Genomic DNA, 14,094 nt, shown 5'->3' with positions numbered 1-14,094 from the left:
ATTACGCTAGCGTTAACATATTTGCGCTAGTTATTTTTACAATTTGCATTTAATCCAAACACCCAATAATAACTATGACATTAACGACTATGGTTCTATATCTAAACAAGAGATGACTTTTGTAAATTACCTTTTCCTTTCTTATTGGCTGTTCATACGTATAAAATACATTATCTTATAATCAAAAGATGAAGCAGTCAAGGAACTCTCTATTTAAAGAAAAGGAAGAGCATAAGGCTTCAATATAACTCTTTGATATATCAATGGAGGGGAAAGTAAACGAAGAACCAACGATCGGCATCGACCTTGGAATAACGTACTCTTGTGTTGCGGTTTGGAAGCATGGTCGAATCGAAATCATACCCAATGAGCAAGCTACTGAACCACACCGTCTACTGTTGCATTCCTTGATGAAGAACGTCTAATAGGCGACGGTGCCAAGAACCAAGTGGCCATGAACCCTGCTAACACCATATTTGGTTAGTCTACTAATTTTTCCTACTTTTCATTTAGTTTTCATCAAATCATAATAAAAGTCAACAACCATTAATAGGAAATTGAGTCCCAAGGAAAATTGTTTAGAATTGCTTATTTTTTATTTTAGGCTTATAATTTTATTGATTATGGAAAATGACTAAGCAAACAAGTAGTTGAATACCGGAGTGGTACCTATTTTTAATGAAGATGTTAAAATACATGAATCAAAATCATGTTTGGTCAACAAGCATCCTTTTAACACATACTGATTACCCAAAATACACAAATAAAATCTATCTTTAATTAGTTGGAAACTTTGGATATCTTTGATTTTTTGAACGATAAATTAATTTTACATCCCTGGACTCGAACCCAGAACCTTTGGATGACTAATTGAGATGATGTCTCTATAACCGGGTAACCAACCCCAAGTGTATCCATCTACCTGATATTGTTTAAATATATATTCAACCATTGATTTCAGATGCTAAGAGGTTGATTGGACGGAAATTCAGTGATTCCAAAGTGCAAGGAAATATGAAGTTATGGCCTTTTAAGGTCATAAAAGGGCCTGCCGACACTCCAAAGATCGTTGTATCCTATAAAGGTCAACAGAAGGAATTTTTAGCTGAAGAAATTTCATCGATGATTCTTGGAAAGATGAAAGAAATTGCTGAGGCTGTGATAACTGTCCTGGCTTATTTTTCGCAACGTCAAGCAACCAAAGATGCAGGTACCATTGCTGGTCTAAACATCATGCGCATGATCAATGAGCCTGCAGTAGCCGCAATTGCTTATGGTCTAGAGAGCAAGTCTGAGTTTATCGGCAAGATAAATGTGCTCATCTTTGATTTGGGTGGGGGAACTTTTGATGTCTCTCTAACCACGATCGAGAAAGGAGGAGTTTTTGAGGTGAAAGTTGTTTCCGGGGACGCTCATTTGGGAGGTGAGGACTTTGATAACCGCATGGTGGATCATTGTGTTTCGGAATTTAAAAGGAAGCACAACAAGGACTTGAGAGGGAATCAAAGAGCATTGGGGAGGTTGAGGTTTGAATGTGAGAAAGCAAAAAAGGATTCTTTCAAGCACTACTCAAACTTCAATTGATCTACATTGCTTGCATGATGGTAGTGATTTTTCAATGAGATTTACTCGAGCTAAATTTGAAGAGCTGAACATAAGCTTGTTCAGTCAGAGCATTGAAATTCTAGACCGTTGCTTAAAAGATGCTAAGGTGGACAAATCATGGGTGGACGAGATTATTCTTGTTGGTGGCTCGACTAGGATACCCAAGGTTCAACATATGCTTCGGGAACTCTTTGGGTGGAAGGAGCTATGCAAAAGCGTGAATCCTGAAGAGGCTGTAGCATTTAATGGCTGCTAAGTTGATTGGCAACAGTGATAAGAGTATTTGAAATTTGTTGCTACTTGATGTCACTCCGTTGTCACTTGGTGTGGAAATAAAAGGAGAAGTATTTGATGTTTTGATCCCAAGAAACACTCAAATACCTATAAAAAAATTCAAAAACTATTATACAACTAAAGATAACCAGTCTTCAGCTGACATCAAGGTGTATCAAGGTGAAAGGACCAAATCAACGAGTAACCATTTGTTGGGGAAGTTTACAGTTTCAAGAATACCGCCTGCTCCCAAAGGAAATATTAAATTTGAGGATTGCTTTAAGATAGATCCTGACGGTATCCTTACCGTGACATCAAAGATAATATCAACTGGTATGACTAACAAACTCACCATTGCAAATGATAAGGGAAGGCTTTCCAAGGACGAGATCGAAAAGATGGTAAAACAAGCTGAGAGGTACAAACTTGAAGACGAGGAATACAAGAAGTGAATGTTGGAAATTTTTTTGTGAAAAAAAAAACTTTGAATTATTTTATTTAAGGTTGTTATTCAATTAGTCAAAGCTATTAAAATGTTCTTTAATTTGGTCAAAAAAATTAAAGTTTTGGTTAATGGTTCCTTTAATTTGGTCAAAAAATTAAAGTTTTGGTTAATGGTGATTGAAGCTTCAACTCATGTGGTTATGGTGAATGAGTTGTATTTTCAACTATAAATACCAAGGTATTCATTGATTGAAAGACACACCACATAACACATTCTCTCTTATGTTTTCTCCAACTTTCTCCCTAAAGAATTCTAACATTCTTGATCATCTTCATCATTTTCTTTAAGGTACTATTCGGGTGCTAGAGCCCTCCCTGGCAGTACATATTGCTTAGGTCGTTGTACCCTGAGAAACAAAACGGGAAGAGACCCGGAATTTGTTTTAAAGGCCCCGTGTAAAACACGATCCTGGGCTACAAAGACTACGACACCATTCTTCTTCTACACCTTCCTTGCATTATTTTATTTCAATTATATTGTAATTTTGATTTTTTCTGGTGTAATTCGTATTGTAATTTACTTGTTTTCCTAGATAGGTTTGATTCCTTGTATTGTGATCATTTTATTAAAAGTGTTTTATTTTTATACGCGAACGGTTTCCTACAATCTTAAAACAAATTTTTTAAAAATCACCGTTCGTGTATTCAAAACATTCTCGTGTGACTCAAACTAGTTTTGTTTCACGCGGTTGTGTTTTTAAAAAACATTTTTTTTGTTTCTATTCAAAGGAGCGACTTTGTAGAAACGGAAACCGGCTACAATTCGGATTTTTTAACGCTAAACTCTTGGAAAAACCCATTGTTTGGTCCCTTCAAAGTTGGACTTAGAACATCTTCGGTGGGTTAATTCGAGAGTTCGGATTAAAAAGTTTTGCGTAACTTTAATTTAGTGGGAGCGACACTATTAATATTTCCAAAAAACTAACTTACGTAGTTTATTTTCAGAAAAAATTGCATCACCGTCATTGAGCAAGGTTACCGGTTTGCACTGAAAAAACCCGAGAAGTTCTCGGGTTTGCACTTTAAACGGTGGCAACAGCAGATGTTCTTCTGTTTGACCACCTTGAACCTTGCGAGGTTCTTGACAGAATCCGCTCCCCTAGCCACTAACGCGGAGGGGGAGACCGACGCTCAAACTTTGAGTGCGGTAGATGCGTGGAAGCATTAGGAATTCTTATGTTGAAACTATGTGTTAAACGGTTTAGTTGACGCATTGTATAACGTGTACTCTTCAATAAAGACTGCCAAATAATTATAGGAGTCTTTAGACAAAAAGTACAAAACGGAGGATGCGGGAACAAAGAAATTTGTTGTCGCCCGTTTCTTGGACTATAAAATGGTTGACTCCAAGACTGTAATTAGTCAAGTCCAAGAGTTGCAAGTGACATCTTTGCTGAGGGAATGACACTTAGTGAGACATTTCAAGTGGCAGTAATGAATGAAAAATTGCCTCCTAGCTGGGTTGAGTTTAAGAATTATCTTAAACACAAGCGAGATGACCATTGATGATCTTATTGTTTGACTTCGGATATAAGAAGACAATAAGAGAGCTCAAAAAGGTAGCCTAGTGGATGTTTCCGCCAAGGCTAACTTAGTCGAGTACGGTCAATCCTCCAAAGAGGGGAAAGAAGGGCAAAGACAAAGGTAACAAAGGGAAAGCGAAAGTGGACCTTGGCGTGAAGAAAGGGGATGTGAAAAAGAAGCCTCCACCTTTCCAAGGACCATGTTACAACTGTAAAGAGATGGGGCACCGGGCGAACCAGTGCAAGAAACCAAAGCGCGAGCGCGCGCATTTGGTGGACAAGGATGGCACTCCTCTCGTGGCGATGATTACCGAGGAAAAGGCTTTCATCGAGGAAGTCAACGTTGTGGGAGATGCTCCCAAAGGGTGGTACGTTGACATCGGCGCAACCCGCCATGTTTGCGACGACAAACAACTCTTTAAGAATTTCAAAGAGGCGGCGGGTGACCAGAAGCTTTACATGGGGAATAAAGCGAGCAGACATCATGGAGGAAGGCGGTGTGGTCTTGAAGTGGACTTCTGGCAAGGAGCTCACGTTGACCAAAGTTCTCTATGTTCCCAAGATTCGCAAGAATCTTGTCTCTGGATGGATGCTCAACAAGCACGGATTTCGCTTGGTGATTGAATCGGATAAATTAATTTTATCAAAAAATGGAATGTTATCGGCAAGGGCTATGCCGACAATGCTATGTTCAAATTGAATGTAATTGTTGTCAAAAATTCTATGAATAAAATTGCAACTTCTATTTACATGCTTGAGTCGTCAAATTCAAATTCTTGTGTTTGGCATGGTAGACTAGGACATGTAAATTTTAATTCAATTGGACATTTAATTAAATTAAATAGCATTCCATGTTTTAAAATCGATTCAAAATATAAATGCGAAACATGTGTTGAATCCAAACTAACGAGAAAGCCTTTCAAATCGGTTCAACGAATAACCAAACCCCTTGATTTAATCCACACCGATGTGTGAGATTTAAAAGCCACTCCCACAAGAGGTGGAAATAAGTATTTCATCACGTTCATTGATGATAGTACTCGGTATTGCTATGTATACTTACTTAAAAGTAAGGATGAAGCAATAGACAAGTTTATCTTGTATAAAGATGAGGTTGAAAATCAACAAAAACGGAGAATAAAAATTTTGCGAAGTGATAGGGGTGGTGAATATGTTTCACCTTTTGCAGAAATATGCACAAAAAGTGGCATAATACATGAGTGTGCCCCACCTTATTCTCCACAATCAAATGGCATTGCAGAACGAAAGAACCGTACATTAAAAGAGATGATGAATGCCATGTTGATTAGCTCGGGCGTGAGCTATGACTTGTGGGGGAGGCTATTCTCTCGGCCAATTATATCTTGAATAAGATAACCCGAAAGAAAACGGACGTGACTCCGTATGAGTTATGGAAGGGTAAAAAACCTTCATACAAATACATTCAAGTGTGGGGGTGCCTTTCCAAGGTAACGGTTCCGCCACCAAAGGCAATAACGATAGGACCTAAAACGTGGATTGTATATTCATTGGATATGCACACCATAGTAATGTGCATAGGTTTCTTGTACATGAGTCCAAGAATCCCAATGTACATGAAGGCACTATTGTTGAGTGGAGGACCAGCGATTTTTTCGAAAATGTGTTTCCCTGTTTAAGGAAAACACATGCAAGTTCATCAAGAGCGGTTGATGAAGCAAGTACATCAAGAGCGATTGATGATACTGTTCATGATGAGAGACATGAATGACCCAAAATTGATGAAGGTGAGCTTAGACGAAGCTAAAGACCAAGGATTGAAAAATCCTTCGGTCCTGATTTTGTGAGCTACATGGTTGAGGGTGAGCCCAATACCTACCGCGAGGCGGTTACCTCCGCGGAATCACCTCAATGGAAAGAAGCAATTAAGAACGAGATAGATTCTATATTGCAAAATCATACATGGGAGTTAGTATATCTTCCGTCGGGTTGTAAACCTCTTGGATATCGTTGGATATTCAAAAGGAAGATGAAAGCCGATGGAAGTATTGATAAATACAAAGCAAGGTTAGTGATCAAAGGGTATAGACAAAAAGAAGGTCTAGACTATTTTGATACTTACTCGCCGGTCACGCGAATAACCTCAATAAGGTTGGTTCTTGCAATCGCGGCCTTACGAAATTTAGAAATTCACCAAATGGATGTAAAATCCACATTTCTAAATGGCGATTTAGATTAAGAGATTTACATGGAGTAACCCGAGGGTTTCTCCGCCCCATGGAAAGAGGGTAAAGTATGTAAACTAGTCAAATCATTGTATGGTTTGAAGCAAGCTCCAAAACAATGGCACTTAAAGTTTGATCATGTCATGCTTGACAATGGTTTCAAAATAAACGAGTGTGACAAATGGCACTTAAAGTTTGATCATGTCTTTATGTAGATGATATACTTATCATTGGGAGTAATGATACTATGATTAAATCTACAAAAGATATATTGAAAGCGAGGTTTGACATGAAAGACTTGGGTCTCGCGGACGTGACTCTTGGGGTTCAAATTACTAGAACCCAAAATGGTCTTATCTTAAGTCAATCTCACTATGTGGACAAGATTATTAAGAAATTCAATAAGGATGACACGCTGTGCGCGTCAACTCCAGTTGATACCACCCACCATCTATCTAAAATTAGAGGTGAGGGTGTTGCTCAATTAGAATACTCAAGAATCATTGGGAGTTTAATGTATCTTATGACATGAACTAGACCCGGTCTAGATTATGCCGTGAGTCGGCTAAGTAGATATACTAGTAATCCGAGCGGGGAACATTGGAAAAGTATCATGCGAGTGCTAAGATACTTGAGATACACGAGAGACTATGGACTCCATTATAACCGTGATCCAACTGTGATCGAAGGATACAGTGATGCAAATTGGATTTCGGGTATAAAAGATTCTAAATCGACAAGTGGATATGTATTCACACTTGGTGGTGCAGCTATTGCTTGGAAGTCTTCTAAGCAAACGGTTATAGCTAGATCCACGATGGAATCGGAGTTTATCGCCTTGAATAAATGTGGTGAAGAGGCGGAATGGCAACGTGAATTTGTGGAAGATATTCCAATATGGCCAAAGCCTTTGTCGGCTATTTGCATACATTGTGACAGTCAATCAGCGATTGGTAGAGCCCATAGCGTGATGTACAATGGCAAATCAAGGCATATTCGATGTAGACATAACACGGTACGAAAACTACTCACAACGGGTGTTATCACGATTGACTATGTAAAGTCAAAAGATAACATTGCAAACCCGTTAACAAGAGGCTTAAGCAAAGAATTAGTTAACAAGTCGTCAAAAGGAATGGGACTAAAGCCCATGGGAAAAGGGGACATAAGGGAAACCTAACCTAGTTGATTGGAGATCCCAAGATCTAGGTTCAATAGGACAACTTTATCATGAAACCAAGGGTGGTCACTGTGGGGTAGTACCCCAAACCAAACTAAAAGGCATTGCGTGTGCGCGCGTCCTAATCCATTCCAATCAGTAACACATGTTGTAAGGATAAGCATAATAAAGGTTAATGATTTGTGGAAATCAACAAACCTATTGCTTTTAATGATTCGAGCGAGAATCACCTATGTGAGAGAGAACTAAGGTCGGATCAAATGGATTTTGGGGAAAAATCCTAGAGCTCTCACAGAACCAGGCTAGTGTTCCAGGACCATAACAGGACACGATAGTGAGGGGTTGGCCAGACCAGGGAGAATGTTGTGTGAAGTGTATTGTCGTCTACATAAATGGGGGTATGTTCAAAGACATCGTGTCTACACACCGCTGGGAGACTAAGTATGCTTCACAAAGGAAGGTTCAAAGGGTAACACCTACCTATCCTGCAATGCTCAACCGTTGAATTGAATCTAAGAAACTTGCATGTATGAATTAATCTCAATGTAAAAATGAATGAGTTTTGTTTTCACATGTGGGGGATTGTTGAAAAATATGTGGAAATGAATGAGTTTTGTTTTCACATGTGGGAGATTGTTGAAAAATTTTTGTGAAAAAAAAAACTTTGAATTATTTTATTCAAGGATGTTAGTCAATTAGTCAAAGCCATTAAAATGTCCTTTAATTTGGTCAAAAAAATTAAAGTTTTGGTTAATGATTCCTTTAATTTGGTCAAAAAATTAAAGTTTTGGTTAATGGTGATTGAAGTTTCAACTCATGTGGTTATGGTGAATGAGTTGGTTTTTCAACTATAAATACCAAGGTATTCCTTGGTTGAAAGACACACCATATAACACATTCTCTCTTATGTTTTCTCCAACTTTCTCCTTAAAGAATTCCAGCATTCTTGATCATCTTCATCATTTTCTTTAAGGTACTATTCGGGTGCTAGAGCCCTCGGCAGTACATATTGCTTAGGCCGTTGTACCCTGGGAAACAAAACGGGGAGAGACCCGGAATTTGTTTTAAGGGCCTTGTGTAAAAGACGATACTCGGCTACAAAGACTACGACACCATTCTTCTTCTACACCTTCCTTGCATTATTTTATTTCAATTGTATTGTAATTTTTATTTTTTCCGGTGTAATTCGTATTGTAATTTACTTGTTTTCCTAAATAGGTTTGATTCCTTGTATTGTAATCATTTTATTAAAAGTGTTTTATTTTTATACACGAACGGTTTCCTACAATGAATGCATACAATGATTTAGAGGATTGCATATACAGTACGAAAAGAAAGATCCAAGAATACAAAGTTAACAAGAGAGTGCATACAGAGAGCTTGAAGAAAATGGAGAATGCCATTACTCAAACGAGTGAGTTGCTCCTGGATAATCAAGCTGCACCTATTTCCGAGCTTCAACGCAAAAAGATATTCCTGGAGTATGTTTGCACGCCGCTAATTTAGTTCTGAAGCTAAAAGACATTCCTGGAGTTTGTTTGCACGCCGCTAATTTAGTTCCGAAGCTATGACGACTGGGATTTTTAAGCATGTTCTTGGTTCTGAAACTATTGAATTATCTAGTGATAAACCATATTATTAATGTTTTTTAAACCTGTTATGTTTTGATTATTAACATTTCTTTGAAGTTTTTGATATGTAAAAATTTATTATGATTTTATCTACTTATTCGGTTCTCAAATGCAGTCCGACATGTCGGTCTGCCTGGTTCAACCAGTGATAAACACAATACGTAAGTGTTTCCATTTATATAGTGTTCTTAATTCTATTCACTGCAAGTACTTTATTCATGATTACACAAATGCTTCTTGATTACCAACAAACATGGACTTAGGATCACATGATTGCCGAAACTTAATCGATACAATGAATTAACATCAGAAGTGATTTATATATCAAATAAGGTACAAAAAAAATTTATCAATGATAACTTATGCAGACTGATGAAAGATCAATATCAACTTCTCAAAGTGAAAAAGGTGCATCCGAACTCGATATACATGTACACTATACATAACTGCTGCTAGTGTCACCAACCCGAACGATATCAAGATCAACTTCCAAAAATCCTAAGAACACATATGAAATATATAAATGTATGAACTCCAAAAAAAAAAAAACAAGAGAAATGACTTTTGAAATTATGCAATGTTTTGATGCGTAACTTAAAATGGCTGTTTCGACCCAAAGATGTTATAACTTGTTATCAATATAAACAAAGAAAGATCACCTGAGGGTTGGAGATGATCAGCCCCATGATGTATGTCATCAAGTCCCAGAAAGACTGAATCGAGTTTTGTACGCCTCCAACGACAGCTCTATCAGATTCAGGAACTTGATCCTATTTCATAATCAAATCAGACGTCAGAAAAATAAGAATCTGGAGTCGTTTTCTACGGATTTTGGGATTTCAAATCACCTGCATTTGTTGAATGACTGATAGATCAAACGTCCATAGCCCCAAACGTGACATTGCTACTCCCACCATCAGCATATAAGCTGATGTTGTGTTGTTTTGAACCCATATCGAGCTGACACAGACCAAAAGACAGGTCCACTGCATATAAACAACATAAATCTTCTATAACAATTTTACCTCATGTTTTTTTTTTTACTTCATGAAAAATTAATATATATTTTGAACATGGTTATAAGCAATAATATAATCTGGCTTTCACCATACAGACATGCCTGTGACCAGGTTGACCAAAGTCCAGTTCGAAGGCTTGAAATTCGATTCTCCATAAAAGGGTACAAAAATGTGGCGGAAATACCAATTATCGCGCTTATTCCTCTGCCTGTTCCAATTATGTATGCCATTATTCCGCCCCACTCCAATCTCGCAGTCATCAAAGTTCCAAAACTGTAACAAAAGTGTCAAACTAAATATAACAAGAGAAAAAAAGGTGGCTGATTTTGAGTTAGTGGTTTAAATAGTAGTGCAAGTTTTACAATTTACTAATTAGTTATGAACGGATTTTTAGTATAATGTTTACTCATAATTGGTCAATTTAGTCAAATCTGTTAAAAGCTATCAACTATCAAAAGTGTAACTTTTGATGCTTAGTAATAAATTGAACTATTTATAGAACCAAAAAATGTTCTGGGTCAACCCGATATGATCTGTACAAAGCAATTTGTTTGAAGCAGCCCACTTTAGTTGTTACCCAAGATACCTTTTTTAAAATATGAATAGATCAAAAAGGTTAAATGGACAAATTTTTTAACCAAAACATATCAAAAGTTGGCACCTAAGACTCATATTTATTGTTAAACTTGGGTAACAACTAAAAAAGATGTAGATAAAAGTAGTACGGCAAGTTAAGTTAATGGGCTCTTCTTGAAGTTTCTGTGAACTATATGTTTCAATTGTTTTCAAGTTAAGAACCGCACCTGAGGACTGTAAAATAGAGTAAAGCAAGAGATAGTGCGGGTAGAACCACATCTTGTTGTAGGTACACTCGCCAAGCACGAATATACTGACTGTCAGACACCCTTTTGATCAATTTTTTAACCATGAAACTACCGCAAGAAATGTCTTCAGATGTGTCATGATGTGGGCTAGATTGTTCCTGATGACTAGAAGCCGCTTGCTCTAGATGATTTGTTGTGGTTAATTTTAGTCCACGCTTTCGGTTGCTCTCAGATAGAGCTGGGACACCTTTGTATACAGAGTTTAGGAGCCAGTACTGCAAGAAGACTGAGAGTATGTTCCAGGTTATTAAACTGACAGCGGATGCAATCATTGACACGAAACTGATTATGAATCCTGCGACGACAGGCGCGAATAATTTGCATATTAGATCGATTCTCCGGATTGTCGAATTCAACTTTGTTAGCAAGTTTGAAGAATTCCCTTCTGATATCACCACCACCCTGTCAAGATTTACAATATTTATCACTCGAGTTTTTATATCATGTTTTGGGCAAAGAAAAACACTACTTTGACTTTTCGGTCATAAACAAAATCTAACAATTGACATATTTGTAGAATAGGGCAGTAAAGAATTTCACCAGATGTTGTCTAGATAGTTAGATTTATCTATGATTGTTCGCACGGGACGTTTTGACCTCAAAAGTCAAACAATCGTATACCCTGAAGCCCAAAAGTCAAACACTTTGATCTAAGAGTTAGCATAGTCCTACTTGGTCAAATCTATTAATGTTCCAACAGGGCGTTTTGACCTCAAAAAGTCAAAGTAGCTATGTAGAATCTTGCTAGCGGTGGTCATCGAATTTATTTAGAAGTTTAAACAATTATACCATTTATCAAAGGCCACGACAACGGGATGATTTCTCTTCAAAAGTCTGTCCAAGTGAGTAAGAATGCATTTACCATTCTCTTTCAATTAAGATGGTTCCCGCAAGGGTCGAAAGAACAGCAACTGCTCCAGAGAGATTGGTCACCACAACAAGCAAAGCAAACATAGGGGCATTGGTGACTCGCAAATCTGGAGAGATTAGAAGTCCAATCACTGTGACACCCGCAATGGTAAACGAGATATTTTGTGTTAACAGCCAAACACGTAGAACCTATAAAAATGTATATATATAGGATCATAGGGTCCACCCATGCTAATACGAGTATAGGATGTGGTATATATATGAAATGAAATGTCATTCAAAAAAATACGCAAGCGAATAATAATCGTACCTTTGGATATGTGGAGTTATCAATCCACTGGCCTACAAGCGGACCAAATATTGTGGTCGATGCCGACTCAACCACCCCATAGGCTGCAGCCATAAGCAAGGAATCCGGCCAAACGCTTATCATATACAACCCAACTGAAAACTCCCAAGTCCTATTTGAATCATTAATTATAAGTATGTTACATGATCATATAACTTTAAAATTTAATCTGCCAATTTAGTAGTACATATATACTAGTAAAGTTACACTAAATATACATATTTAGTAATAGCAATCCCGGTATTTGACTAAATCATCAACTTAATGGCTCTCATTAATATAATGGCAATTTGATAATTAACTGGATGGTAAAAAAAAATAATAATTTGCTTGTGTTAACTTTTATAAGTAAATGCTAGTTTCATAAGTTTTTAAAACACAAACAACTTTAATATATTTTTTCATGTTTTCATAAAAAACACATTTTACATGGTGGTACTCACTGACGAATGGCGGTCCGAGTTGCCGCTAGAGGCGTTGTTGCTAGGGGTGGCAAAATAAACCCAAGTGGGCTGTTTTGGGTCAGGATAGATAACTTTTAAAATTGAAATGGGTTAGAATTGATCAAAAAAAATTTGCAAGATGGGTTGCGCTAGTGACTTTTGGCCATAGGTTAGAACGGGTATGTTTATGGGTTAAAATTAAGGATAATTAATTGTTTAATTTATTACCATACCAAGTCAATAGGTATTACTCACACTCTTATGTGAATGTCAAATGAGTTGACCCGAACATTACACGAATTTAAATGGGTCGACGCGACACAACACGAATAAAAATATGGGTTGGGTACGGGTTGAAGAATCTCAACCCGCCAACCCGACACGATTGACACCCCTAGTTAAAATTAATAAACTAAAACAAGCTGTATCCAATTTTATTTCAAACAAAACCCACGAAACCAAATAAAAACCGAGAAATCAAAACCGACATCGTTGAAACCAAACATATACCGAAACTGACCAAAATGAAAAAAAAAGCAAAACCGAACCGAAAAAAATAAAACCCGAAAAAATCGAACCTGAACCGATACAAAATCGTTTTTTTAATGAACGAGCACGACGGAAAACATTTTAGTTATTTTACATTTTGCGTTTTTTATTTATATTTTGAGTTATTATTTTTTATTAATTTTTTTGAATTTTACCATTTGTATATTTTTACCCTTGGATAAATATTTAATTTTACCCATCTTAACCCATACTTATCCTAACCCTTTATTTAAAAAATCTCATCCTATATCCGACCCAATCCGTTTATATTGCCACCTCTTGATATCGATCCGCGTGATCTTACTCAAGCTCCGCCAGCGTCAAGCTTTGACCTGCCACCAGTCTGTCCAAGTCAAGATCCAAGCTTGTGTAAAAAATAATAATTTAATTTTCAGTTTCACCGTGTTTCAGATCTGATCCGGAGTTTGTTTCACTTGTTTTGTTGTGTTAAAAAGTGTCAGGTAACCCTTAGCGGCGGCTGCTTGGTCTTAGCGGCGAGTGAACAAACAAACAAACAGAAAGACGTGTAATTAAATTACCTTGCACCCCATCTGGCTAAGAAGTGGCCTAAATATAGATTAAAGAGAAGTGATGTAGAGATTTGATCTTCATAGGCCACAAGGAGGTGTTCACCAGCCTCAACTTCTCTCTCATTATTATCCATGTCTATGTATGTGTGTCTATGTATATGTAATGTATTTAATGTATAGCCTTCTCTCTCTCACACTTCACATTAGATATTTTAGTAACCACTTGGGTAATGTGACATCATGAGCTAGGTGTATGTTTGTTATATTAATACCATGCCGTTCAAAAAGACACTTCATTCCTCCTATTAGAAGTGTTTATGTTTTTATTTTTAGTTGTCCAATTAAAAATGTCTATTTTTAAAATTTATTAGCCAATTTTCATGTTTATCCTTAAACATATATAACTATCATTAATAATTAATGTTGATAGACCCAATTTTCAAGGGTATATTAGTCATTTTGTAAGCAAAAAAAGGTAATCATTTAATCTTCCTTAAACTTTGTGTTTTTCAAACCATAACACTTTTAAT

The 14,094-nt window shown here is 36.9% G+C and overlaps 1 protein-coding gene and 1 pseudogene across 1 annotated transcript; one reads left to right on the top strand and one right to left on the bottom strand.

Annotated features, from left to right (window-relative positions):
* The first annotated feature begins 263 nt into the window (after positions 1 to 263).
* On the top strand, positions 264 to 2,330 carry LOC143554663 (heat shock 70 kDa protein 3-like; annotated as a pseudogene).
* Positions 2,331 to 9,249: 6,919 nt separating this feature from the next.
* LOC143554676 (solute carrier family 40 member 2-like) lies at positions 9,250 to 13,698 on the bottom strand. The gene is made up of 8 exons (XM_077044382.1): positions 13,574 to 13,698; positions 12,004 to 12,154; positions 11,686 to 11,882; positions 10,743 to 11,225; positions 10,041 to 10,212; positions 9,769 to 9,906; positions 9,580 to 9,690; positions 9,250 to 9,418 (listed from the first exon to the last, which is right to left on the bottom strand). The coding sequence occupies exons 1-8, from the start codon at positions 13,696 to 13,698 to the stop codon at positions 9,281 to 9,283; spliced, it is 1,515 nt and encodes a 504-aa protein (XP_076900497.1). The 3' UTR covers positions 9,250 to 9,280.
* Between the last annotated feature and the right edge of the window lie 396 nt (positions 13,699 to 14,094).

The sequence above is a fragment of the Bidens hawaiensis genome, unplaced genomic scaffold (genome assembly GCF_021521415.1).
Source record: "Bidens hawaiensis isolate Kalapana, Puna unplaced genomic scaffold, B.hawaiensis_p1.1 tig00017785_1, whole genome shotgun sequence".
Taxonomy (NCBI): Eukaryota; Viridiplantae; Streptophyta; class Magnoliopsida; order Asterales; family Asteraceae; genus Bidens; species Bidens hawaiensis.
This window is presented reverse-complemented; position numbering and strand designations above follow the sequence as displayed.

Excerpts from the sequence above, each read along its gene's own strand:
- LOC143554676 (XM_077044382.1), bottom strand. The coding sequence starts at position 13,698 with ATGGATAATAATGAGAGAGAAGTTGAGGCTGGTGAACACCTCCTTGTG. Across the intron at positions 11,226-11,685 it reads ATCTTAATTGAAAGAGAATG|GGTGGTGGTGATATCAGAAG; the intron begins GTAAATGCATTC and ends AAATCTTGACAG. Across the intron at positions 9,691-9,768 it reads CAGTCATTCAACAAATGCAG|GATCAAGTTCCTGAATCTGA; the intron begins GTGATTTGAAAT and ends ATTATGAAATAG.